Raw genomic sequence first — 27,955 nt, 5'->3', positions numbered from 1 at the left:
TGCATAGTAATAGTTGGTACTGCATGAGCAAGAGTAGCAGTGAGGATGTGGATCACCTGCGGTTACATTGTAATTTTGCGGTAGAGTTATGGGCATTAATATATCTATTAATGCTGTAGGTATTACTGAAGTGATGGTAAAGATTGTAGCGAGTTGGAGGATGAAAAAGGTTGAACAAGAAAGAAAAAGTTGTCAAATTTTTCTCTCTTGTGTAATTTTTTGGTTGATGTGAAGAGAAACTGTAGAATTTTCAGGGTGTGGAAAACTCCTTTGGGGGTTAAAAGTTTCTCTTTCTCACTTATATTTGATAAAAACAAGATCTTCATTTTATAGATAGCTGCATGGATCTTGTGGAACTTCAGTTAATGTGTTTCCTTACTTTTATACATTGTCTTGGTGTAATTTTACATATTAACTTTTCTTAAGGAACAATATGGAGGTGTGCTTTTGGAACTTTTTCTTTAGATTTTGACATTCTTGAGTGCTAGCTTATGTACTTCAACATATTATTGGAATATGTTTGCTAAACTTGCTGTTGGTTGAATCAGCATTGCTCGAACGTCGGTAGCATGACTAGACCACTCTATCTGGTGACTGCTTCTGTTGATAAAGTGGTGCTGAAGAAGCCAATCAGTGTTGACACTGATTTGAAAATGGTTGGTGCAGTCATTTGGGGTGGCTTTTCTTCAATTGAAATTCAACTTGCTGCTATACAGCCAGTAAATGGTATTTTCTCAAACTGAATTCATGTATTAGCATGCCCAATTTTCAATGTCATTAGCTGCTTCTCTCAAATGTATCTACTAATTTTTTTCTGGTTAACCACATTAATACTTTTTAAAAGAAGGATCTTTTAGTTGGCCACAAAGACTAATACTTACAGAGACCAGAAACGGTTTACCATGTTCATATGTACCTAGTATCAATGTATATTGTTTAAGTTCAAAACAATGAGAATCTGAACTTATACCTGGTTTTGACACTTAGTCTTGCTTTTTCATTTTTTAAGCCCATGTCAGCTTGTTAAATTTCATGACTTGTACCCTTAAGAAATGGCAATTAATAGTTGAAGATATGCCAGCATTGCTTATGAATGTAAACCTTCTCTCCTTGTAGGAATAATACTTCTTTTGTCAAGCCTAGCCATATGATACATGCCTTTGTATTGTTCTAACAAATCGTAACCTAGAGAATATTCTTTACTTCTATGTGCCTACTATTCACATATTTCTCTCAATTTCTCACTTGTGGTGCTTTTTCGTCTGTCGACGCCTGTGAGACTCTTAATAAAGCTAAAAGGAGCTTATGCTTTACATCTAATTCATCATTAAATACAGTGGTGAATCACCACATGTTGCTAGCTTCTCTTTTATTCTGTGTCTAACCATATCTTCTATTCATTTGATATCTAAATCCCACAAAGTAACTTTACATTTTATGCATTCACCTTTGTCAATTGTACTGATTGAATTTCTTTTGACATTTGCGAATCCAGTTTAATGTGGATGATTTTCTTGCAGGGAGCAGTGATCCGACTGCAAATTTCATTTTTGTTGCTCGTGATTACAAGACAAGGAAAGCTGCTCAAGTGATTCGATTGTGCCCCGAGACAGAAGCAGAAAAACTGCTCTATGAAGCTGCAGAAGCTAGAAATAACCTTAGGAAAAGAAAGAGGGGGAGAGACAAAAAGGAGATTGAAAATGGGGGAGTTAACAGACTTGAAGAACTATTAGCTGAAGGTAGAATATTCTGTGACATGCCAGCCTTGGCAGATCGAAACACCATTCTTCTCAAAGATACCTGCCTTGAGAATTCTTTGATTTGCCAGCCCCAACAAAGAAATATTCATGTCGGATCTTTGGAGGATTCCTGATGAACAGAGCATTTGAACTAGCATTTTCGACAGCTTATGCTTTTGCTGGTCTGATGCCATCCTTCCTAGAGGTTGATCATGTTAATTTCCTTAGACCTGTGAGTGCACTATCTTGAACCTCTCCTCTTCAGTTATCACTGTTAACTTGATACATAGTGGGTACGGTTGGTCTTGCATCAACACCAGAATACCCTTCCTACACCAGAATACGTAATACTTGTTATCCCTAAGGACCCTGACCAAAACTAGTACAAGGACAGTTATTCTTTCCTCCAGCTCTAGAAAATCTGTTAGCTACACACAATTCAAAAATGCAGGAACTGCTCTTTGTTCCTCTATTTCTTATTCCTTATTTCTGTTATGTCAGCCATCCCCTTGTTTACTACTCTTTATCTTGAGCCGGGGGTCTATCGGAAACAGCCTCTCTACTTCTTCGGAGGTAGCGGTATGGACTGCGTACATCTTACCCTCCCCAGACCCCCCTTTATGGGAATACACTGGGTTTGTTGTTGTTGTTGTTGTTGTTGCTCTTTGTTCCTCCAACACTGCTTACTTCCCATTGCTGATCAGTTGAATCATATTCAACCACATTAGCAGAAAGAAAGTCCTATTTGTGTGTGAACATGGAAAGATGAAATACTGCTAAATGGTCGCTCAATCACTACTATGCTTTAATAGACAAAAAGTGAGGATTGTATCATTTCAGCATTATCCTTTCCAAGCTTATTCCAGTGGTGCATTCTTTTTTCCCGTTGCAGGTAGATGTTGGAGACTTTTTGCGTGTCAAATCATGTGTACTTTATACTGAACATGAGAATACTGATCAGCCTCTGATCAATGTAGAAGTTGTTGCTCATGTTACTAGGCCAGAGCAGAGGTCTAGTGAGTTACTTCCATGAAACAAACTACTCCCTATTTTCCATTTTATATGACGCTTTTTCTTTTTTGGCTTGTTCCCTGAAGTAAGACACCTTTCTAATTCTTTAACTTCATATTTTCCATTTTACCCTTAATAATTTGCTCTTATATCCACAGAAATGTCATGACATGTTTTAAACCACATCTTGGGTAATTTTGGTATGTGTTGGAAGTCTTTTGTTCGTTTTCAAAGGTCGTGTTTGATCAAACAACACTTATAAAATAAAACCGAGGGAGTAGTTAATGTTGTAGCAGAAATAGTAGGTGCTTGCTAGTGTAGCTATCTACAAAGTCCCTGAATTGCTCTTATTCTCTAAACCCAAATGCAGGTATCTAATAGGTTCTACTTCACATTTACTGTCCATCCAGATGCTAAGGCCACAAATGCTCAATTCAGGATCCGTAAAGTTGTCCCAGCTACAGAAGAAGAAGCTGGTAAGGGTTCTGGAACGCATGGATGCTGATCATCTGCTGTCAATTAAGTATACCAACAAATGAACATCTCTTAAGGAAAAAAAAACTAGAAGATAGATGTCAATTGGGTTTACCTGTAAGTGGAAAGGCCATAGATTAGTTGTATGATGAATCGCAGTTGAAAAGTGGCTTTATGCACAAGTTCCATTGCAGCCATATTATAGTCATTTCTTGATCTGATTTTGAGTGATTCGTATTGGAACTCTGTATTATTCTACTGATACTGTTTTATATTTTCCAAAATGCTAGTACCTCGTAGAAAACTTCTTTACAAGTGGAATGAGGAATCAATTATGAATTGCAGCCGTATTGTAGTCATTTATTGATCTGATTTTGAGTGATTCGTGTTGGAACTCTCTATTATTCTACTGATACTGTTTTATATTTTCCAAAATGCTAGTACCTCCTAGAAAACTTCTTTTTCAAGTGGAATGGGGAATCAACTATGAATTCATGGGTTTGCAGTGCCAAAAGCAATTACTAATGCATTTCTAGGATGGAGAAACTACAGAGCCACTGTTTAAACCAACTCAACTAGTGCATAACGTGTTTTAAATGCACTGCTATCATTAAATCATTTTTACTTAATATATGTCTCATTTCAATTTATCAGTGGTTTAGTATGAACTCATTTCAATTTATCACTGGTTTAGTATGAATACTCGGTGCAAGTAAGTTTATCCTGCCTTTTTACTGTTGCTCTTTACACAAAACACAAGTGCACATTTACAATGCAGGGCATCTGGCTTCTCTCCCTAAAATGAGTTGAGCTTCCATTCTTCCTAACTTTCTCCTGCAATCATGTTTTCTTGTTTCTCACAGATCATAATTAATAAGTTCTTTTTGAACCAACGGTCAAATAAAGTTGAAGACATCAACTACCCAGCTGGACGCTGGCTCACAATGTCGATTTTTGAAATTTTTTTTTTTTTTTAATGGAGGCATCCTATTTCAGCATCAACAGTGGTCATATTACGGTCAAACCTTTCTATAACATCCTTATTATAACAGTCTGATTTTCTCTAGAATCGATTTTGCATGTTATATTTTATTTCTCCATAACAACATTCTCTCTATAACAGCAATGTCATTCATTATAGCAATACACGCTTTAGCCTTCTACAACAATCATACTTAAATATTATGTAATAATATTTTGTAAGAATATACTATGTATACAATAAATACCAACATATTTATACTAATCATCATTTAAATTTCATATATGAATATCTAAACTAAAAGAAAAAAAAGTATTTAAATGGTGTCCGTCAATTATCTATAAATATTTTTCTTTTTTTTATGTTCATACTCTTTCTAATTTTACATACTTTTGTTTATAATAACAAAATAAGATCTAAATATTAAATAACAGAATAAATATATAACAATACCCCACTATCAAATAACAGAATAAATATATAACAATACCCGACTATCGCAGCCATGAAAGTAGCCGTGAAACTTTCAGACGATACTTCCACTATAAGAGAGGTGGTTTGACTGTAGATGAAATGTTTCTCTTTACAAATAACAATAATTCTTGCCCTTCTCTTGATTTGGAGGCTCTGATCTTGAGATACAAAACATAAAATGTTTCCGGCAACATGTCTTTCTTATTTTCCAACTAAAGAGATGTTATAGTGTTATATATATATATATATATATATATATATATATATATATATATATATATAAATTTCCACATCTTTTACAATGAACTATATAAATACAATTTTTTCTTTAAAAAGAAAAGATTACATGTAGCTCAAAAGTCGAGCACAGTCTCAGACAAACTCCTAGATGGCCTTTATAGTAGATTACATTGGCTTTGACCAAAAACAAAAACTAGGGTTCTGCCTGCTATAATCTATGTCGCTACTGCGCAGATGAACTGTCCTCATCGGATGAATTATGCTGCCATCTTGCTGTCAACCCGCTAATGGCAGGCTGTAGATTTGGATTCACTGGAACTGGAAATTTGTGGGCAGAACTAACTATTGTACGTTCATTTATCATTCCAACTTCTTTGCAAACACGATCAAGAACCATTAGGAAGTCTCTTACCACCATAAAGATCCTAAAAGGGTGAGCCTCTTCCCTGGCTGAATTTCCATGGAAGTATTCGGTTATTTCTTTCACTAAGGACATGGCGACACTTTCTAGAGCTTGGAGCCTTATGATCTCCTCCTCTGCCATTTTCATAAACCTTCTCATGGATTCAGAAAATCTTTCTATGCTGTTGTACTTCAATCCAACTGCTTCAATTGATCGGACAACTTCTGCAATGTTTCCAATCCCTTTAGAAAGCTTTAAGACCTCACAGTGAAGCACTTCTGAATCCATGGCAGCAGCTTTCTTAACATTTATAAGCTCTGAAGTAAGGTTGGAAACAACTTGGAGGCCAAGCTTCCGGCACTTGGCGTCATCATTCACGGTCGACTGTTGATCTTGATCTCCACCAGAAAGACGAGCACCTTCACTTCTTAAGATCTCCTGTACCACAAAATGCAAGAGGGTTGTTTTCCCATCAGCTCCCTTCACATCTACAAGCTTTAGGAGGGTATCTAGTTTGAACGCATGTGCATCACCCCGATTTGTCCCAACATTCATGCGGTTACCAGTCTTCAGCACTGCTTCCAGAAGCTTTAAGAACATTCTATTACTTCTCAACTCTTCACAAGCAGCCTGTCAAATAGCAAAGCTTAATAAGGTTTAAACAGCCGAGAAGTCTTTTTCAATTAAGAAGACACGAGGGAGTTGTTTACATGGTAAACACCCCTCACCTCCAACCCTAAGGTTGTGAGTTCGAGTCACCGAGGGAGCAAAAAAGGTGTGAGCGCCTAGGGAGGACTGAACAAAGTTTATTAAGATGTTTCTGCTATTGATTTATGTGAGGAGACAAGAAACAAAGTATGATTACTTGAATAGGTCCAGTTAGCACGCAGTTCTACAATTCAAAAGAGACATTCCAAGTTTATCACAAGAGTGTTCAGACAGTTCAAGATGAAAAAACTTGATTATTCTCTAGTCTAACAATTAGATGTCCTATAATGCTGATGCAACAGCACTTCCAAAATCACATAATACTATTTTTGAGTTTCATTTGTCATAGCCCATACGTACCAGCATATTTACTTATTTAACATGTTTAACAGAAAAAACTTACACAAACCTTTCTACTGTCAAATCAAAATCAGATCTGTTTAGTGATTATTAGAGAACTCAATATACAAAGGGAAGTTGAAGATGACCTGAAATAATTACCTCCAGAGTTTCAAATGACTTTTTGAGGTAGTCAACCTCAGAATCAAAATTTGATATGTACAACATAGCATCTACCCTTTTGAATGCAAAAGGTATATCAAGCACCGCTTGGAGAAACTTCTCAGCTGGCCCAAGCTTAAAGGGGGAATCATCTTTATATTCTTTCAGCTTGTGTTCTTCTTCTTTGGATGGAGCCATCTTCAATAAATTCTCCAAGAGATCAGTCCCTAGGGCATCAGCATTTCCTGAAAAAAGAATGTGCTTCATTTCTACAACCGGGGACAGTATAAATTCTAGATAACTTGCACATTAAAAAGAAAAATACGGAAAGGATCATCATATTGAAGGTAAAAAGTAGCAAACAGCAGAAAACCCAAAAGGTTAGCTGACGACATGGTTCGGGAACGATATACACCAATATGCAACCACAACCAAATAAAATGATGCACTATACTAATTATTAAAACCCTAAAATCCAGGAGCAAAAGCCACGTATTAACCCTATGAACACCTCTAAACTAGTCAGCTATCAATTACCTTCTAAAACGATGTGAATGTCTATTCTGTATACATTCATACTAGTAAGATCAATCCATACGATGAACAAAGTATGTTGTCTAAGAAGTTATCGAGAAAAACCCCATCCTGTGTCGGTTAATTTATTTCCTATTTTGGTGCAAATTCGTGTAAGCATGTTTCCAGATCAATGCATACCAGTTCTTCTATAACATCACATGTGAAATGAATGATAATTCTGCATTACATAACCCTGCAGAAGATCTTTTCAGAGCTATTAGGCAACAATAATCACTGTCATCCCAGTCATATTTCCGTTTTAACTTTCAAGTCTGAGAATAACATAGTAGAGAATACCTTCTAAAAGAGCTTCACATACTTCCTCAACAGTTACATTTAGTGCCCTTAGCAAAATTGCAATGTTCTGTGACTTCTTTGGATCAAGTACCCTATTCTCTTGGCTCTGCGAGGGAAGAAGAGGGCATCTGGTCATTTCTTTTGGATTTGGTGTTGGAGTCCTCACAATAAACAAGGTTTCTATCATCTCTTCATCCAATCTGCAAATAAATCAGCTCAGTTTCAATTGCACCACAAAAAGAGGAGTATTTAATATCTGTAATAAGTGTAACAAGAGTTTTGATTATCCTACTTAAACGAACTTGATTTCAGTTGATCCCACACCATTTCCCGGTCAGAAGTAGCTCTTACTTTATCCCAATGCAAAGTCTTCAACTTTGGTTTTGGAGTCTCCTCATTGTTCCCAGCAGTATCACTTGATAAGCCTTCTATATTCTGTTCATTCTTCTCAATTGGTTGCGTATTAGAAGGCAAATCGATTGGAGAAATCAGCACTGGACTCTCAACTTCTATGGGTCTTAAAGGTGTTACAGGAACTGGAGGCTTAGATGGTGGCTTTGAAATTGGTGGTGTTGGAGTTTTTGGACTGTCCCAAATTTTAACTGGTGGTGGCGGCGGTGGTGGTGGAGGCTGTACACTAGCCGGAATACTAATCAAAAGTGGCGGCGGCGGTTGTTTGGGAACTGAAACTGGCGCATTCTGCTCTATGTGACTGCTGATTCTCACCAGAGATTCAACATTCTGATCCCAAACGTTGGATATTCTGGGTGATGAGTCAATACTTCCGCTTGAATATCTCCCTGATGATGATGAACTAGGCGGAGATGGTGAATCAGATTCCCCAGCGATGACCAATATCGGGACAAAATTTGCTAGCGGTGGAGACGAAGGAGAAGGATACTGAGGTGGCGGAGCAGTATGAAGAGCAAGTAGTTCCGGTGACTTGGGTTGTGAGTTCTTTGGACTTAAACTCACCGGCGGAGAAATGCTGAGCGCTACAGACCTAAGTGGTGAGGCCGAATCGGAGGTGGAAGAGGAGTATGAAGAAGATGAGCTTGAGCTACCAGAATTCTTGACCTCAACGGCTTCAAAAGCCCTACGTGAGGCAGATCCAGTTCCGATAGCACTTTCTCTGCCATCTAAAGATTCTCTTGGAGAGTAAAACTCGTCATCGTCTTCAGTTCTACGGGATATAATATCATGATTTAGCCGTTCATTTAGTGGCGGCAATGGGTGGATCTCCGGCGAGTCCAGTTTTCTGGAAGCAGTAGTACAAACGTTGCCGCTACGACGATGTTGCTGGTTCTGGGTATCAATCCCATTATGTGCACTGACCATAGTACCCAAGTAGAGAAATTCGGAACTGGTTTGAGATGGTCTCTGTAATTTAGGAATACTACTACTTGGGTTTCCATTACTGCGAGTACTGCTGCTATTAGATCTGTGGGTTTTGGTATCAGTAGAAACTGAAGAATGATTTTTTCGTTTGCGGATACGCAAGAAGAGAGCAATTGAGAGAACAAGTAGAGCAGCAAGAACGCAGGCGATGGCAGTGGCGATGAGTTTAGAGGAAATGGATTTGGATTTAGAGGAGGAATGGGGAAGGATAAGGGAAGATATGTTGGCAGGAAATGAAGCAAAAGCAGAAGGAGAAGGTGGAGGGGGCGGAGAAGGAAAAGAGGGGAAAAAGGGAGTGTTGTTGTTGTTACTATTGTTATTAGGAGTAGAAGAGTCAAAAGGGTATTTTGGATTAGAGGAAGGTGGATGTGAATCTTGTGGGAAAAATGGCTGATGAAGGACACGGCGGTTGTTGGCAAAGACGGAGAGGGAGAAGAGTAGTAGGAAGAAGAAGATAGAAGGAAGCATGGTGGTAGAGAGAGAGAGAGAGATCAGGGGCAGTAGATAGTGAGGAGAGGAGTAAATGTAGCTAAGCTAAGAAGAATATTGTGGGGAGAGAGAAAGGAGATGTGCATCAGCATCGCTCAAGCAGGATCTGCATGGATTTGGAGTAGCAGTAATTGAGAGTAAAAAGGTTGAAACAGTGAGTGGGAGATGATTAGAGAGCAATAATTTTAGATGAGTGGACCCAATATTCTACTGCTCATTTTTTCAATCAACTAGTACCTTGCAAAAAATCGGTTTAACCAATAAATTCAATCGAAAGACGTTCTATTGATTTATCAATATTGGTTTTTGGATTAATAATTTTATAAGTTTTTTAATTAGATTATTGGTTCGAAATTCAATTTTAAGATTTATTTATTAATATTTCTTTTTCGGTTAATAATTTTATAAATTTTTTAATTGAATTATTGATTCAATTTTTAATTTTAAAATTTATTTAATAGTTGAGCCATTAACCCAGTAAAATTATACTAAAATTATCTTTGTATCCCTAATTATATAGCAATAACTTTAAATTTTAAATACAAACCGTTTACTTTTGCATTTTCTAGTTGTTGACTTGGGTTAGGGGTTCGCTATTTTCAAATTTCGAATTCGATAATTTGGTAATCGATATTTGAACGTAGATACCATATACCATACTTATAAATATTGATCCGATAATTCGATAATCGGTAAATTAAATTTCGGTTCGATACGGTATTTGGTAATACCATATTAAAATTGAAGATGTGCAAATGTACGTTTAAACTTCAAAAAATATATTTTAAAAAAACCTATTTAGCATTATTTTTGTTGTTTTTTACAAATATATTATCAAGATCTAGGAAATTCTTTGAAATGACTAATACTATTGTTTATTAGATTGGTTAGACATATCATATGTATATATAATTTAGTATTCGGTAAATACCAAATACCAAAAGATATTAATATCTTGTACCAAACTCAATTTCAAATATCAAAAATATTAAAACTTTATTTTCAAATACCGAATTATCAAATACCAATAATCAAATTTTTTTAATTCAATTTGATAATTTAATTTTCGATATTTTATGCTCAATCCTACTTAGGATTGTTGTTTTCATTCTAAAGTCGTTGCCTCGGAACTGGAGGGTTCTCGGTGTGAACTGACATTATTTTTATTTCCGAGAAATTTGTGTACTGTTACTGCATCTCTATTAAGTTTGCTACTAAACAAGAAAAGAAAATTATTACTTTGAGCAATAACTTGTTTGAATCTTTATGTAGACTTTTATGCATGATATAAATAAATGAAAACAAGGGAAATAAGAAAAAGTTGGTCCAACACATAGACAGCTGCTCAACTTCTATTTAAAAATCTTTTAACCCTCCCCTCCTCCTTCCCTCTGGATCTTTTTTACCAACCCACTTTTTTTGTTGTTGATTAGCTTCTCCGACCAGCCTTTTTTTTCACTGATTGTTAGCTTCTCCGACCAACATTTTTTTTCACTGATTGTTAACTATTTATCTTAAAACTTTAGCAATTATATTTAATTTTTTTATTGATTAGCAACTATTTTTCATTGAAAGGAAAAGAAATATCTATCTCTTCATTGAATCACAGAAACGATTCCAAATCCCACTTTTTTAATTCTTTTTTTTTCTTTTTTGAATTTTATTAAAGTTTGATTCTTTCTATTTGTGCATGTTTAGTTTTTTTTTCAGTTTTAAATTATGTATTTTTTATTAACTTTAGCTTTAAAGAAAAACTCTCCAACCCAGAATATAATACTTAATTTTTCAGAATAATTTATTCTTTGCAATACATATATAGTTTTTCATTTTCAATACTTGCAACCTGAAAACATCATGTATAAGTATTTACAGTACGAATTTATTCCCATTAACTTTCTTCACGTCTAGCTCAATGTGAACATTCCCCATCAATGAAATCAAGCTACATTGACCTGTAGTTTCTTGAGGGCAAGACCATTTTAGGTGTCTGGCGATAAAGGAAGAAGACTGCGGTGATTTTCTGTTAATAGCGTGAGTAGTGGGTTAATTGGTGTAAATAAAATTGTACAGTGAGTGAATATTAATGAAGGAAAAATGGTGTGTTAATGATGGTGGAGGAGCATTTAGTGAAGCGATGAAAGATGGAGTAGGCGGAGGAAGAAGGAGGGTAAAAAAATAGAAAATTATTAGAACGAAGCTTTTCACATGCTTAAAATAATTGCAGCACACGCAAGCTGCTATGTCACCAAAGGTGATGAGACATTGCAATACTAATTTAGGTGTTTAAAATGAACGTCTAATTTAAGTGTTAAAATGAAAATTCAGTTGAGGTGTCTATTGATGTGTTTGGCCAAAAAATACTAGAGGAACATTTAAAAACACAAATCAAAACCATTAAAAATCAAACACTGGTTAATCAAAATTTGATATTAAATATTTTATTGATTTGATTATTAATTTAACATAATTACAAATCAAAATTCGATAAATCAAATTGGTGATGCATAAAATCCGATCGAACCTACTGATTAACACCCCTGCAATCAACAACCAATCATGGACTAGTATTATTTTTTTTTTTGGTTTTTCATCTGGTATTTGCTGCCCGCATTGGAGCCTCGACTAATTCGAATCGCGCGTTGTAGGGCTCATTAAGGTGGCAGCGCTTCCAACAGAGTTTTCTCCATACTCATCGTCGAACCCTCGACCTCTAATTAAGGGTGAAGCAGCCTCATTCATTGCACCACAACTCATGTTGGTAGATTAGTATTATTTTGCTATTCCATAATTTGTCATACTTCTCTTCTTCTTTACATTTTTAACCTATTTATTAAAAAATATTTCTTTCTTATAATATTAATAAAATTATGAGATGGCACATTTTGATTTTAATTAATTAATCCACATAGTTTCAATTATAAATAGTTTGAACCATTTTCATCTTAATTCAAAATAATTTAAAATTATTTATTCGTATTCAATTTCTTCACTGCTTCACATTTTGTGATTGAATATATGCTAAAGATATTAATATCTTACTCATTTAAAGTCCGTTTGGATAAGATTAAAATCTGCTCAAATCAGCTTTTAATATTATTTTAATTTTTTTAGGTGTTTGGTAAAATTAAAAAGTGTTTAAAAGGGCTAAAAACTTATTAAAAAGGGTAAAAAGCGAGAAGTTGGTACCTCTAATTTTTTATTTTTTAGATTAAAATTCTTTTTATTTGACCAAAACATTTATCCTTTTATCCTTTATATTTTTCCCTAATTTCAACAATACCCTGAATTTATATCCCTTAAATAATGATTGTCTTTCTTTTCTCTTTGCCGCTTCTCTTGGTCTCATTCCTCGAATTTCCTCTTCATCTTTCTCCTTTGTTTTCAACGAATCATCATACATTGAAGATTTGCTCAAAAATTTTATTTTAGAATTATAAATTATAAATAATTCACGTTATTTATGGTGTTAACAACTTTAAGGACATTTAAGTCATTTTGACAATAAAAAAATATTTAATAACACTTATTTACCAAACACATCAATAATTTTTTTTGTCAGTTTCAACACTTCTATTCAAACACTTATTTGCTTAATTTATAAACACTTGTTTTAAACTTTTAATCATTTAAGCTAAAAATCTAATTTTTTTAACTAAAAAATACATAAAACCACAACTTAAGTATTACTTATTATACAAAATCCCAACTTTCAAAATATATTACAAAAATTTCACTTTTCAATTTCTCTCTAAAAGTATATATACATTACTTTACTATTATCTATTTACAGATTTCACTCCTTGAAATATGCCTACAATCAAGGAGAAACTTTCAATGAGTTATCAATTTTGAATTCTCAATCATATTTGATTCAATCTCTTCTTCAATGACATTTCTTTTTCCAGAAACTCCATTAATAACATTCTTAAATTTAAGATTGAAAGTTAGTAAGATTTTTTTTAATCCTTTATCAAATCAAGATTTTTACCGAATAAGTATATATATATATGAATTGCTGTGTGTATAAACTAAATTGTTGAATATAGAAATTATTGTGTATATGTACTAAATTGTTGGGATAAAGAAATTGTGGTGTATATGAATTGAAAATTACAAGGTAAACAATATACGAAATACTTTCCTATGTATAAAATTACATGTACATAGAAAATACTTTCATCTTTAATTAGCAACAATACAAACTGAACGTACGTATATGTCTACATATACATAGAATTTATAAATATACATATATTTATTATAAGGAAGGTTAATTACTAATTTTTTGTCGGAATTAACGTATGCTAATGAACACATGGTAACATATGTGAATGAATGGCAAATTCATATAGAATACACATTAGCAACCACAAAGTCAACCACAAATCATATATACATAACTAAATATTATAATATACATAAGTTTTACAGGCAATTGTTTTGTGAGCTCAATTGTATGTTAACTTTCGATAATGAACATGTATTTTCATAACAATATTTTGTAGTTGGACAAATGCATAATAGATAGAGAAAATGGTCTATTACCCCCCAACCTTTAGTCGAAATCCCTACTGCACACTCAACCTTTAAAGGTGATCTATTACCCCCCTGAACCTTTTTTTACCGAATTTATGACTCCCCTGAACTATTTAAAACAGAAATTATAACACCCCTAAAAAATCACAACCACATTTATGTTGAGAGGTAAGATACACACGTTTTGACATTTGTAAAATATATTTAATTTTTTTAATCAATTTTTTATTCATTTCCTTCTACAATTATTACTTCATTATTTTATTCTTCATTTCCATTTCTATTCATCTTTCTCCTTTCTCTTCATTTTCTTTTCTTCAATCTCAAAAGTCATATTGGTCCAACAACTGTAATAGATCATTTTCTCATCTCAAAAGCCAAATTAAAATATTCATTAAATTTTCTTTCCTTTCTATTTTTATCATTTTCCCCAAATCAAAGAATGTTTTGAGAAATAGTTTAAAGATTTCTACCATTCACTTTTTTTTTGGTCCAACAACTGTAGCGGTGGTATGTGTGTGTATTGGTGGGTCTTCCTTAGCTTTTTCAATGGTGGGCGTTCTCCGACAAGCGTATGTGTGAGTTTCGATCGATGTGGGTCTCCCTTTTACCTCTCTTTCTCGTGATTTGCTTGTTCTCTCCCTTATTTTAAGTGCATGTGTGTGGTGCGTCTGTTTTGGATTGTTGTTTTTCAATCCCATTAAGTGTGTTTATGTGTGTTTTTCTTCCCTTATGTGTGTGTAAATTTGTATATGTATTTGGTTAGCTGTATGTTCTCTGTTAATGAAAAAATGAGGAGTGACGTGCGATGTTGAGATTGAATGTTTGTGTGTTGTTTGATCTTTATTATTGGTGAATAATTGCTCAGGTTAGTTTGTTGTCGATTCTTTTGTTATGAACTGTGTGATGAAGTCGAAAATAATAAACAACATCGAATTTGAAAATTTCCGACAACCTTAAAGTGAAAAACAATGACCATATCAATTATTAAATTTTCGACGATCTTAAATTCAAAAACAACGAACAATACCAATTTCAAAATTTTCAACGACCTTGAAGCCGGAAATAATGAACAATACTGAATTTAAAATTTTTGATGACCTTAAAGTTGGAAATAATACATAATTTTGAATTTTTCAACGATCTTGAAGTCAAAAATAATGAACAATACCCATTTTAAAATTTACGATGACCATGAAGTCGAAAATAATGAACAATATCGATTTTAAAATTTTTGATGGTCTTGAAGTTGAAAATAATAAACAACATCGAATTTAAAATTTTCAATAACCTTGAAGTGAGAAATAATGAACAATATCAATTTTTAAATTTTCAACGATCTAAAATCCGAAAACAACGAAGAATACGAATTTCAAAATTTTCGACGACCTTGAAGCCGGAAACAATGAACAATACCAAATTTAAAATTTTCAATAACCTTAAAGTCTGGAACAATAGAGAATTTTGAAATTTTCAACGACCTTCAAGTCGGAAACAATGGACAATACCCATTTTAAAATTTACGACGACTTTGAAGTCGTAAATAATGAACAATAGCGATTTTAAAATTCCCGACAATCTTGAAGTTGGAAACAATGAACAATACCCATTTTGAAAATTTTGACGAATTTGAAGTCGAAACCAATCGATTTTGTGCTTGGAGATAAGAAAAATAATAAATTAATTTTTGATGTCATTGATGAGTTGTTGGATGTCATTATTGTTTGTAAGAAGATGAAGAAGAAGAAAGAAAGAAAATGAATAAAGAAAAAGAATAATTAACATTGAATAAAGAAAATAAAGAAATATTAAAAATAATTTTTTAATAAAAAAATTGTCCTCACTCTCTTCAAAGAGAGTGAAACACACTCTCTTGCCATGTCAGCGTTCAGGGGGGGGGGGGGAGGGGGTAATAATTCCACTTTAAAATAGTTCAGGGGGGTAATAGGTCACCTTTAAAGATTGAGTGTGTAGTTGGAATTTCGACTAAAGGTTGGGGGGTAATAGACTATTTTCTCTAACAGATATGTATATAAATACATATTAACACCAGTTTCAATAGTAAATTATGTAGACGGTACTATACTTTGGTTATACATTGAATACACTTATTAACGCAACAATATAACCTAAATTCTTTCACATGTTTTGACTTTAAGACGGCAATAGCGTGAGGACAAGGAATCTCATGTTTTTAAAACCTCCTACAAATACACAATCCACTTTCGAGGTCGACGATGTATCTTCTTTCAGGATCATAAACTGAGTAGATATTGGTTGAAGAAACTTTGACATGAATAAAAAAAGATTCAATTTTTTTTTGTAACTGGATGCTTCCGAGATACATTTACAATCCTCATTGTAACATCGGAGGACATAGCTGAAATAGACAATCATAATATGTAATAATTTATATTTGTTTTTCATTTTGGGTGTTTCAAATTGATTATACAGAGAAAAAAAATCCATATACAACATAAGATATAAAATATACATTACAACTCAATAAAGTATATATGTTTCAACATGTTAATCAGTTTGTGAATGCAAATAACACAATACCAAAATATTATTCTACGGATATACAAAACACAGTGAATGTATATGTGAATAATAAACGACATTGCTACGTATATAACATAAACTTGTTTCCCTGTAATTTACAAGTATAGGACATCAATTAATTCAATTCAAAAAAATAGAAAATTTCATGTGCTCAACATGAAAACAATCTCCGCGAAATAAAATTTAACGTCATTCTAATATTCACGCAAATTTAAGTAAACAAATTTCGTAACAGAACTAAAAATAATGCCCCTTTTTGCCTGAAAAAATTATTTTCGTTAAAAACAATACCTTTTTTTGTCTGAAAAAGTTGACGAAATCAACCTAAAAAAACGTCATCGATCCTGTGACAACAATACCTAAAAGAATAGCAAAAAAATAATACCTCTTTCTGTTTCGAATCTCCATTGACTAGAGTACCTTTAAAGAATAACAATATTCATCATCTTGAATTTCAATTAATTTTTTTCTTCAAAACGATCAACAAATAAGTGCTTGATTTATTTTTGTTTTGTGTTTTTTCGTCTGATTTGTTTATAATGTATTTGTATAATTCAAAATTTGAATTTCAATAGTTGTTACATAATTTAAGGGATGCAGTAATCCACTTAATTAATTGATTGCAAAAATTACGTTCTTAAAGGAAGGGAATTAGTAATTTCCATTTTAACGGCAGTAACAATTTCACATATACACAGACTGCTATGTATATGTCGGCTATCTTATGTATATTAATCGGGAGAGAGAGTAAAGTAATTAAAAAAATAGGAGAGGGTGTAATTACTTCTAAAAGGGTTGGTATTTATGTTATTTATACTTTTTTAATCCTAACCAAATGGGCTCTTGAAAGGTGCAATTTGATGTTCAAAATTTGTGCAAACAACCTCCAGTAAATTTCATATTTAGGTTTAACTCAGCTTTTTCATCTTTTAATGATAGTAATTTAGCCCAAACAATTTTAAACAAATAAATTCGAGCGGGTTGAGTTGTTTATGAATTGTGTCTGATATTCAGATGCACCAATAAATCAATACTACCTTTAAGCAAGGGACTTTTAATTAGGGATATAAAATTAGGGACAAAATTATCTAATTTACAGAATAACCCTTTTCCAAATAACAATAGTTCTTTTACAAAATATATACAGTTTGTTAAAAACGAATAATTCAGTAAAAACATGCAAGTTGTATGTATTTTGTATGTCATTGCATGTCCACTAATGCATTACATATACAACATATATTTGGCGTATTTAAATTACATACAACTTGTTATTGTTATGGAATGAAAGAGACGAAGAAAGAAAAATAAATAGAAACTGAATGAAAACTCTTGATTGATTCTTTTCCTTGATTCAAATAGAAGAGTACATCCCTATTTATAAGCAACTAAATAAAATAAATAAGGAAAGTATGATATATTTTTTATAACTATTAGACTAAATATTTAGTAAATAATAAACCCTCAACTTAAAAGGAAATAAATAATGTAAAATATTCTTAGACTAAAAAAGAAAAATAAAAATATTCTACCATTAATGAAATCACAAAATAGAAGGAATGTAAATCTCAACATTCCCCCTCAAACTCAAGTTGGTGTATCCAACTTGAGTTTGAACACTTAATTATTCTTGAAAAAATGCATTTTTTCTTAATTTTGTTGCAACAATCTAATAAAGTTGGTCTTCCTCATCTTTATGTTCTTCTTCTACAAGTAGTGCTTTTGAATTATCTTGAGTGTCTTTGAACTTGCATACTTTTGTGTCATGACCTTTTGGTTTGCAACTTCCACATAATGCATCGGATCTCCACCAACAAAATTTTTCTAAGTGTGTTTTCTTTTTGCAATATTTGCAAGGTTAATAATCAACTTTTCTTTTTTGATGGTTCATATAAAAAATACCTTCAACAACTTTGTCTTCCCTGTAAGCTCTCCTTTGTTCTTGTGCTTGAAGAGCGCTTATCAATTCTGCAAGAGAGATCTTTAGACTCTTCCAAAATGGAGATTTTAGACTCAAATCTCTCAGGAATAGTCACCAGAATTTTTTCAACTATTCTATCGTCTTTAAAATCTTGGCCAAGCAACATGATTCTATTGACAATCAAAGAAATTCTGTCAGTATACTTAGTAATTGTCTCACCTTCTTACATCCTAAGAGATTCAAAATCTCTTTTCAAATTCAGAATTTGATTTTGTCTGCCTCGTTTACTTCCTTGGTAGTCTTATGCAATGATTTTAGAAAAAATTGAATCAACAACTGAATTTTGAATTACAATTTTTGCTTTATATTTTTTTGATTTCTCTTTTGGGTGAAGTTTGATTTTTGCAGTAGAAGGATTTGCAGGGAGTGATTGTATAGGTTTGTCTTCCTTTACAACTTCGCACAAATCATAAGCTTCAAGATAAGATTTCATCTTAACTGCCCAAATTTGATAATTTTCACCAGTGAAGGTTTGTGGGGCATTGAAAGAGAGAGTATTGCTTTTCATGATTTGAAAAACAAGATTTAAAATATTATGGATTAAAAATCGATTAAAAATAGTCCTACGTTAAAAATAAAAGTAAGGGTTAAAAATAGTCCCACGTTAAAAATAAATGTAAGGATTAAAAGTAGGTTGAAAATATGTATGGATTGAAAAATGGCTGATAGTATTTCTTCAATAAATTCATAGATCCATGAGGATCGATGAAGGCTCTTGATACCACTATTATGGAATGAAAGAGACAAAGAAAAAAAAATAAACATAAACTGAATGAAAACTCTTGATTGATTCTTTTCCTGGATTCAAATAGAAGAGTACATCCCTATTTATAAGAAACTAAATAAAATAAATAAGAAAAATATGATATATTCCTTATAACTATTAGACTAAATATTTTGTAATTAATAAATCCTAAACTTAAAAGAAAATAAATAATGTAAAATATTCTTAGACTAAAAAGGGGAAAATAAAAATATTCAACCATTAATGAAATCACAAAATATAAGGAATGCAAATCTCAACAGCTATTCCCTTTTCTCTTCGAGTTTCAATTTGAAATTCAACCAAATTAAACTTTATTCTTTACCAAGCTACCTAAAAATTGGCATATAAACTCCAAAGGATTTTTCAAATCATTTGTAATAACACTTATTCTAAATAAATAATAATTTTGCAGAACTCAAATTTTAAATTCAAAGCTTTTCTAATGGTTGTCAATAGGATTTTCATAGAATGTAAGCTTTGGATGTTTTTGCACAATCCGAATCTGAAGAGTCGTGATGTCACCTATCCCGACCTAACCACGGTAGGTAAGCCTAACCCATTAACTCAACAAATCCTAAACAATGCATGTTATTTCAAACAACACATGATATTTAAAGTAAAGAATCTCCAAAAATGAGCCAAAAGTCAAGAAGTACAACTTCAATCTCAAGACACAGTGTCACGAGTACAGAACGACACTAAAACAAAAAGTAGTAAGTATGTACATACAACTCTATCCGTGAAAGAAAAAAAAGACATAAAAGTAAGAATAGATGAAGTTTGGGGATTGCTCTGAATAAGAAGCTCATTGCGACTTGAAATACTCTAAAAAATGACAGATTAGGAACCTCGTGGAGCACTCGTACTAAGATCTGCACTGAAAGGATAAACAAAGTATGATTGAGTATAATTTACTTATACTTGGTAGGTATCATAGGTTGAAAAACTCAAGTGGAAAACTATAACGGGAAAAGAATACTATTTAAGTAAATACCCTTACACACAGAAAAGTCCCAACGGTTTAATATAACAAAAACATCTCAATCACAACAACATCCCAAGAATATAATGCAATGCAATGCAATGAAGTGATATGGCATGATGTGCAATGACCATAGTACACTAGTATACACCCTCAGAGCATTATCACTTCTAGGACGAGACCCTTAGTATTCGTAATCCATATACCTTACCCAAAACTTTCCTAAGACGAAATTAATAGAACTTTCCAGCATATTCATTGATTGAGTTTTTAGAAAAAGATTTTTTTTTTCAAAAATAGTATTTTCAAGAGTACCAATTTAATAATCCATGAGATAAGTAAATGTCCATAAGCATGATACATGAAAACCTAGATAAATATCAAAGTGTATGGAAATAGTTCAATAATACAATGCAAGATTCAATCTCTCTAACTCACAAATGAATCACCAATACAAGCCCCCACACTAGTATCACAATAATAACACAACTCATTTCCATATTCAATATAAGCCCCCACATGGGTATCACAATATTATGAATCAACTCAACAATCATAATAGTACTATGTTATCTATCCCAAAGCATGTTATACACGACAAGTTCTCATCCAAGCAAAGTCTAATAAAAGTTAAGTCATAACCTACTTCATCCAGTTCGAAACACTCAACACAGAGCTTTCACCTTCCGAGTAGCCTCAGTACGCTGTCAATCTATCAAAAATTACTTATATATGTAAAAACGAGTCCAATGATACCCATAAAATCAATCCCAAAAATCAAGGGTACAATAAATATTTGAAAAGAAAATCAATTTTTCCATAGTTCAAGAAGTTCAAATATGAAATTTTGTCAAAAGTGAAGTTGAAATTGAGTTTGAAATTATTAAGATATCATACTTTAGCTTTATCTGTAAAACCCCAAAATTTAAGGTTCAAAAACAAAGATTTGAGAATGAAATCAAGAACTAATCACTAAAACATGTTAAACTAGTGATATAGAAACTTACCCAATCACTTTGTGAATCACCCAAAATTATTTTCAAAGCTCAAAAATTGAGTTATGGCCAAACAAGAATATTTATGAATCCCTAAAAAACTTCTTCACAGATGTGGATAAGTCACCGTGATTGCTATGACCAAATTTTCATGGCCTTCACGATTGCGAGAGACTTGTCGTGAATACTATTAAGGTCATGCACCAGCACTAGAACTGGTGCACTATTAGCTGAAATATTAGTAGGCTAATTTTAATGTTTTAGACTTAATAACACCATTGTAATTTCTAACAAAGGTCATTTTCACCAAATACCGACTGAAGTTATCCATTGTCCAAACTTTCCAACATCTCATCTAAGCGCTCAAAATCATACCAAAAGACTAAGAACTCAAACCAACCACTCTACTAATTCAAAATTGATGTTTCAGAGTTGATGTAACCAATGTAATTATCATACAGTGCTTGGATCTTCAAATATTGACCAAAGTCAACTCTATCAACTTAAGAATCTTCCAAAATAAGAATATTGTATAAAATCCATCCAATCGCTTCGGCAATCACACTACCTACTCTCACAACTCACAAATACCATAAGACAACTATGAAAAAGAGTGAAATTATCAAAATATGAAAATTTTGTGAATAATTGTAAGGATTGCTACATTATCCACCACTAAAATACACATTTATCCTAAAACATAAAGTCAAGAAAAGTGACTGAACCAGCAAAAAGTTGGGGATCTACTCTATAATTAAGACTCAGTCTCCCACGCGGCCTCATCTATAGGATGGTGCTTCTACTAGACCTTCTTAATTTAATATTTTTGTATCTCAACTTGCTAGTATACCTATTCAAAATAGTTATAGGGTCCTTATAAAAAATCATATTCTGATCTAAATCCACATAATCCCACCAAATCATATGAGAACATCCGAATGATACCATTTCAACATTAAAACATGAAAAATAGGATGCATAGCTGAAAGACTCTATAGTGAGGCCAACTCATTGGCTACCTCCCCAATACGATAAAGAATATTGAAAAGGCCAATGAACGTTAGTTTAAGCTTGTCCTTTTCCCCAAACCTCATTACATTCTTCACGGGCAATACCTTCAATAAAACTCATTCACCTTCTATGGACTCCAAATCATGAAATCTATGATCCACATAGCTCTTTTGCCTACTCTGAGCTGTCAAGAGCCTATCCTAAATCCATCTTACTTGATCTATCTACTCTCACACTAAGTCTGATCCCGAAGGTCTCGCTTCAAAGGAATCAAAGTACCCCACTGAAGATCTACACCTCTTCCCATACAATGTGTTGAATGGTTTCATTTGACTGCTTAAATGTTAGATGTTGTTGTAGTAAACTCTACCAATGACAAAAACCGGTCCCAATGACCGCTAAAATCTATCACATGCATCCCAACTATATGTTTCATGGATTTTTTTGTAAAATTTCTAGGATGGAAGCAAGGAGCGAGAATTAATGAACTTTATAGCAGCAACTTGGGGTTTAGGTAGGCTATGGTTTTTAAGTAGTGGATGGTGGTTATAATATGTATGCATAATATAAATCTGAAGAAAGAAATACTTAGGCTTGTGGGCATGGTGTTTGGGATGGATAAAATAGAAAACATTATATGAAAATATTTATTTATGTGTTGATATAAATAATGTATAAATTCCTTTATGGACGTTAGGTGTTTTTATGATATCCATGTTGAAATAGAATGTATTATGCTATCGTAACCGGTGGTAACAAATTATGTGAGTAAATAATCTAGAAATTGTACTACAAAAAAAAGCATTTAGCAACGGATTGGTAGCAACAAGTCCTTGTCCACCGATAATTAACGACAGATTGACAACAAAATAGAACTTTTGTCGCTAAATAAATAAAAATAAAATTAGTAGCCGAATTAGTGATGGATTAGCGACAAAAAGTAAAATCTGTTGCTATATTTTGGCGGTAAATATTGAAACCTTTATTTTGGTGACAAAATTAGCGACATAAAAGGGAGGGAATTTTTTTGACATGGTGGAGATGGAAATAGCAATGAAAATATTGTCATTGAAATTATTTTGCCATTTTAAAAAACATATTAGAAATTATTGTAATGGAAAAAGGCATTTTGAGGTATTTTTTCTTAAATTTTTAATAAATAATTAGCAACGAATATAATATCTATTGCTGAATCCATCACCCCACCAATTAAATATTAGAAAAAACTCTTTTATTTCACTTTGTTCCAACACTTAGGTATCCTCTGTCTCTTTCCAAAACAGACTCTCATTTCCCTTTTCTCTCAATTGAGAAAAGAGAATCGCTCAATCTCAATTGACAAGGCTATTAAACTCTCAATTTTGAATCTAAATTAGAGGTACGATTCTAAATCTCATTATGTGAGTTGTTTTTACTCTTTCAATTTCTTAATTTCTAAATTAAAAGTCACTTGTAAATGATAAGTTTATGGTTGTTTGAGCTCTTTCACTTAGGGTTGTTCGATTATTGTGTTAAAAAGTTTGATAAATGGTTATTTACTCAAAATGGGAACCGGATTTTTCTCAGAATTTTTATTTGTGAGAGTTTTTGGTATTTTCTGTTGCATGTTCATTAATCTTAAGTTCTTCAAAAAAATTTCTATTTGTGTGGTTTAATTTTTAGTTTTTTGTGAACACTGATTATGTTGGATTCTATTTGTGGGTTGTTTGATCTCTTTTACTTAGGGTTGTTCGATTATTGTGTTAAAAAGTTATTGTGTTAAAAAGATCAATTAATAGTTATTTAATCAAAATAGAAACCGTATTTTTCCTCAGAATTTCTGTTTGTGGGGTTTTTGGTATTTTCTATTGCATGTTCATTAATCTCAAATTTCTTCAACAAAATTTCTGTCTGTGTGGTTTAATTTTCACTTTTTTTTTGTAGACTGATTATGTAAGGTTGTACTTAGTGTGTTGCATGTTCAAAATAGTAGAAAACATAGAGCCATTTGGGTCATTTTTGTTTATTGTTGATCTAATTTTGTGTAAACAAGAAAATATACTATGTTTCATATTTCTCTGAAATTGTGTCATTATCATAATCATTTTATCTTTTGTTGTGTAGACTGTTTCATGTTTGTAGAGGATTGTTTCATGTTTGTAGAGGATTGTTTCATATTTCTAGAGTATTGTAGTAATTCCTTGAGCAATTGTCAATTGTGTCGACTGTCAAAATTGTGTAGACTGTAAAAATTGTGTAGACTGTTTCATGTTTCTAGAGGATTATAGTAATGCCTTGAGCAATTGTCAATTGTGTTTTCTATAGTCTTTTTCCATGATTTTTTATTGCTATGATTTACTGTCTATCGAAAACAGCCTGGTAAGGTTTGCATACACTTTACCCTTCCATAGAAGTCATTTATGGGATCACACTTGGTATATGTTGTTGTTTTTCTTAATCTGATGGTGTTGTTATGCTTTGGATTTTCAGAGAGACCCACTAAGGATACAAGCAAGTGCCAGAAAGTGATCTAGCAGTTATTTGGTACTATAACATTCTCCCTTTTAAATGATTTTGGATTAGTTTTTCATATATTTCTCTGTTGCCATTTGTCTTCTTGAGTATTCGTTAAACTGTCTCTATTTTCCTTTACTTACCAACTGCTTGAAAAGGAGCAACCATGAATATTCTGATGCCTTAATAGTCTACATACAGTTGAGGATTTGTTTTTAATCTGATTCACCATTCAAATAAAATCAATTTATTTATTCTTAATTTTGGTGCTGTAATTTTGTGTTAAAGTTGTAAACTTTATTTATTTTTTTTTGCCAACAAAGTTGCAACTTATTTTTTTGATTTTGTTTAATGTTTAGATTTTGGGTATGTAATTTGCTGAAATTTGATGTTCTAATCTTGTTGTCGGGAGCTTTTGCCTCATGCCTTATGAATGTAAAGTTAGAAGTTACAGTTTTGTTTGTAATTAAACCTTTTGCTAACCCTTATTAAGAAGGACAATGAATGATATATTTTGTTTGTGATTTCTTGTTTATTTAGCAAAAAGTGACTGATATATTCTATTTCCTTGTAAAAATAGAAAGATATATTCTAGTTTGCTAAGATATTTAATTTTTTTTCCTCTTTAGTGATAATCCTAGATGTATGAATTATTAAAAAATAAAACTCTAACTGTGTTGTTTATGTCGACATTAATATGGATATGAATAATCTAGAGCGTGGATGGATGTATGATAGGTTGGATGATCGAGGGGCTATAAACTCTAGATTCGTTACTGGTATGAATAACTTTATCTAGCTTGCATGTTCTCAACAAAATTGCATGAGTGGTAACAACATTAAATGTTTATGTAAAAAATGTCATAACATTAAATACAAGGATGTCAAAACTGTTAGATATCACCTTCTTCATGATGGATTAGTTAAGAACTATTTTTTTTGGAAACTTCAAGGGAAAAAAGATGTGATCGGTGAGATTTCTTTCGGTAATGATTTGAACAATGGTGCTCAAATTGAATTAGGATATGATAATCCATATCGATAAATGATTTTGGATGCTGCTAGTCCCAAATTTAACTATGGTTCGAATTGGAAATCTTACAACAATATTAAACCCGGGTCACCTCATTTGTATGAACCTTCAATTGAGGAGGAACATGAAACCTCGATAGAGGAAGAGCCTAATTTAGAGTCCCAAAATTTTTTTGGTTTGTTGAACGCTGCTGATTCAAAATTGTATCCCAGTTCTTCCCTTTCTCAACTTGCAGTAATCTCTCAAATGTTAAATATTAAGATAGAGAATACTATATTATAGAGGGGTTTTAACCAAATGATGCAATTATTTAAAGAGGCTTTACCGGAAGATAAACCTATTATTTGATAATTATTATCGGACTAAGAAACTAATGCGTAGCTTAGGTTTACCGATTAAAATAATTGACTATTATGAATCGGGATGTATGTTGTATTGGGAATATAGTGAACATCTTACCTCTTATAAATTTTGTGACAAAGAGAGGTATAAGCATCTAGTTGGCTTTTGTAAGAGAAAATTGGTCCCTTACAAAAGGATGTATTATTTTTCTTTGATTCCTGGATTGTAGAGATTATATGCATCCCATACTGTAGCTGCTAACATGAGATGGCATCATAAACATATAAAAGAGGATGGGGTAATACATTATCCATCAGACTCTGAAGCTTGGAAAAACTTCAATGAAACTCATCCTTTTTTGCTGATGAACCAAGAAATGTAAGGTTGGGGTTATGTATTAATGGTTTCCAACCATTTAGTCAGTCTGGTAGAAAATATTCTTCATGGTCAGTAATTGTCACTCCCTATATTTTACCTCTAGGGATGTGCATGAAAGAGGCTTGTATGTTCTTAACTGTTATTATTCCAGGGTCAAATAAGCCTAAACATAAAATTGATGTTTATCTGCAGCCTCTAATAAAGGAATTGACCTTGTTATGGGAGACAGGTGTAGAAGCATTTGATATCTCCAAAAAATAAAATTTTTAATTGAGGGCAGCTTTGATATGGACAATCAGTGACTTTATAGCTTATTCTATGTTATCAGGATGGAGTACTGAGAGGTAAGTTTGCTTGTCCTTATTGTATGGAGGAAACACAATCCTTTAGATTACAATATGGTAAAACAATATCATGGTTTGACTATCACAAAATGTTCCTTGACCAACATCATCCATTTAGGAGAGATCGTAAAAACTTTCTTAAAAGTAGAACTATCAAAAGATCACCACTACCCTACAGAACTGGAGAAGAAATATTAAATCAAATTTGTGATTTTGGGATAAGAAAAGTAACAGAGTTCGATGTAAAAGATGTTAATCAGAGGATATGTAATTTTTGTTGATGGAAAAAAATAAAGTATCTTTTGGGATTTTCCTTATTGGAGTTATGCATATTGAGAAAAACTTTTTTGATGATGTATTTAATACAGTCCTCAATATTGATAAGAAAACCAAAGACATTCCACAAGCTCGTCTAGATATGGTCAATTACTGTAATTGACCTCAGTTGGCAAAGGATGCTTCTGAAAAATATCCCAAAGCTGTATATACAATAGACAAGGAAGCAAGCACTATCTTATTTAATTGGGTGAAGGGCTTAAAATTCTCATATAGGTATGTTTCAAATTTGGGTAGATGTCCAGACACAACTGCAAAAAAGTTATTTGGCATGAAAAGTCATGAGTGTCATGTGTTCATGCAACGATTGATGCTTATTAATTTTCGTGAACTACTTTCAAGTAATGTATGGCAGACACTTACAGAATTGAGATTATTCTTTAAAGATCTTACATCGACTATTTTTCAAGTTGATTAGATGGATAGATATAGGGAGATATTCTACAAATCTTGTGCAAGTTAGAATGTATATTTTCTCCTAGGTTCTTTGACTCAATAGAACATCTGCCTATGCACTTTCCATATGAAGAAAAGATTGCTGGACCTGTACTATATCGATGGATGTATCCTTTTGAAAGGTAATGCAAAAATTTATGTTAAACTTGTGACAATATTTTATTATTTACTTTTCAAATATGATGGTTTATCCATTTATTTTAGGTATCTTGGAACTCTTAAAAGAATGATTGGGAATAAAACAAGTGTTGAGGGTTCCATATGTGAAGCATTCTTAATGACAGAGTCAGCACTATTATTTTCTTATTATTTTGAACCACATGTCATGACATGCAATCATAATATGGAGCATAATGATGATGGTGGAATTGTGGAAGATCTTGAAGGAAATTTATCAATATTCACCCATCCTGGTCGATTATGGAGAGAATAGAAAAAGAGAAAT

At 32.5% G+C, this 27,955-nt stretch overlaps 1 protein-coding gene and 1 pseudogene across 1 annotated transcript; one reads left to right on the top strand and one right to left on the bottom strand.

Moving 5' to 3' along the window:
• Positions 1 to 433: 433 nt before the first annotated feature.
• On the top strand, positions 434 to 4,226 carry LOC107841980 (annotated as a pseudogene).
• A 765-nt stretch (positions 4,227 to 4,991) lies between these two features.
• On the bottom strand, positions 4,992 to 9,465 carry LOC107842438 (formin-like protein 1). The gene is made up of 4 exons (XM_016686280.2): positions 7,698 to 9,465; positions 7,406 to 7,605; positions 6,533 to 6,777; positions 4,992 to 5,953 (listed from the first exon to the last, which is right to left on the bottom strand). Exons 1-4 carry the CDS (start codon positions 9,269 to 9,271, stop codon positions 5,144 to 5,146), a joined length of 2,829 nt encoding a protein of 942 aa, XP_016541766.1. The 5' UTR covers positions 9,272 to 9,465; the 3' UTR covers positions 4,992 to 5,143.
• Between the last annotated feature and the right edge of the window lie 18,490 nt (positions 9,466 to 27,955).

This window comes from Capsicum annuum, chromosome 9, assembly GCF_002878395.1.
Source record: "Capsicum annuum cultivar UCD-10X-F1 chromosome 9, UCD10Xv1.1, whole genome shotgun sequence".
In the NCBI taxonomy this organism is placed as follows: Eukaryota; Viridiplantae; Streptophyta; class Magnoliopsida; order Solanales; family Solanaceae; genus Capsicum; species Capsicum annuum.
This window is presented reverse-complemented; position numbering and strand designations above follow the sequence as displayed.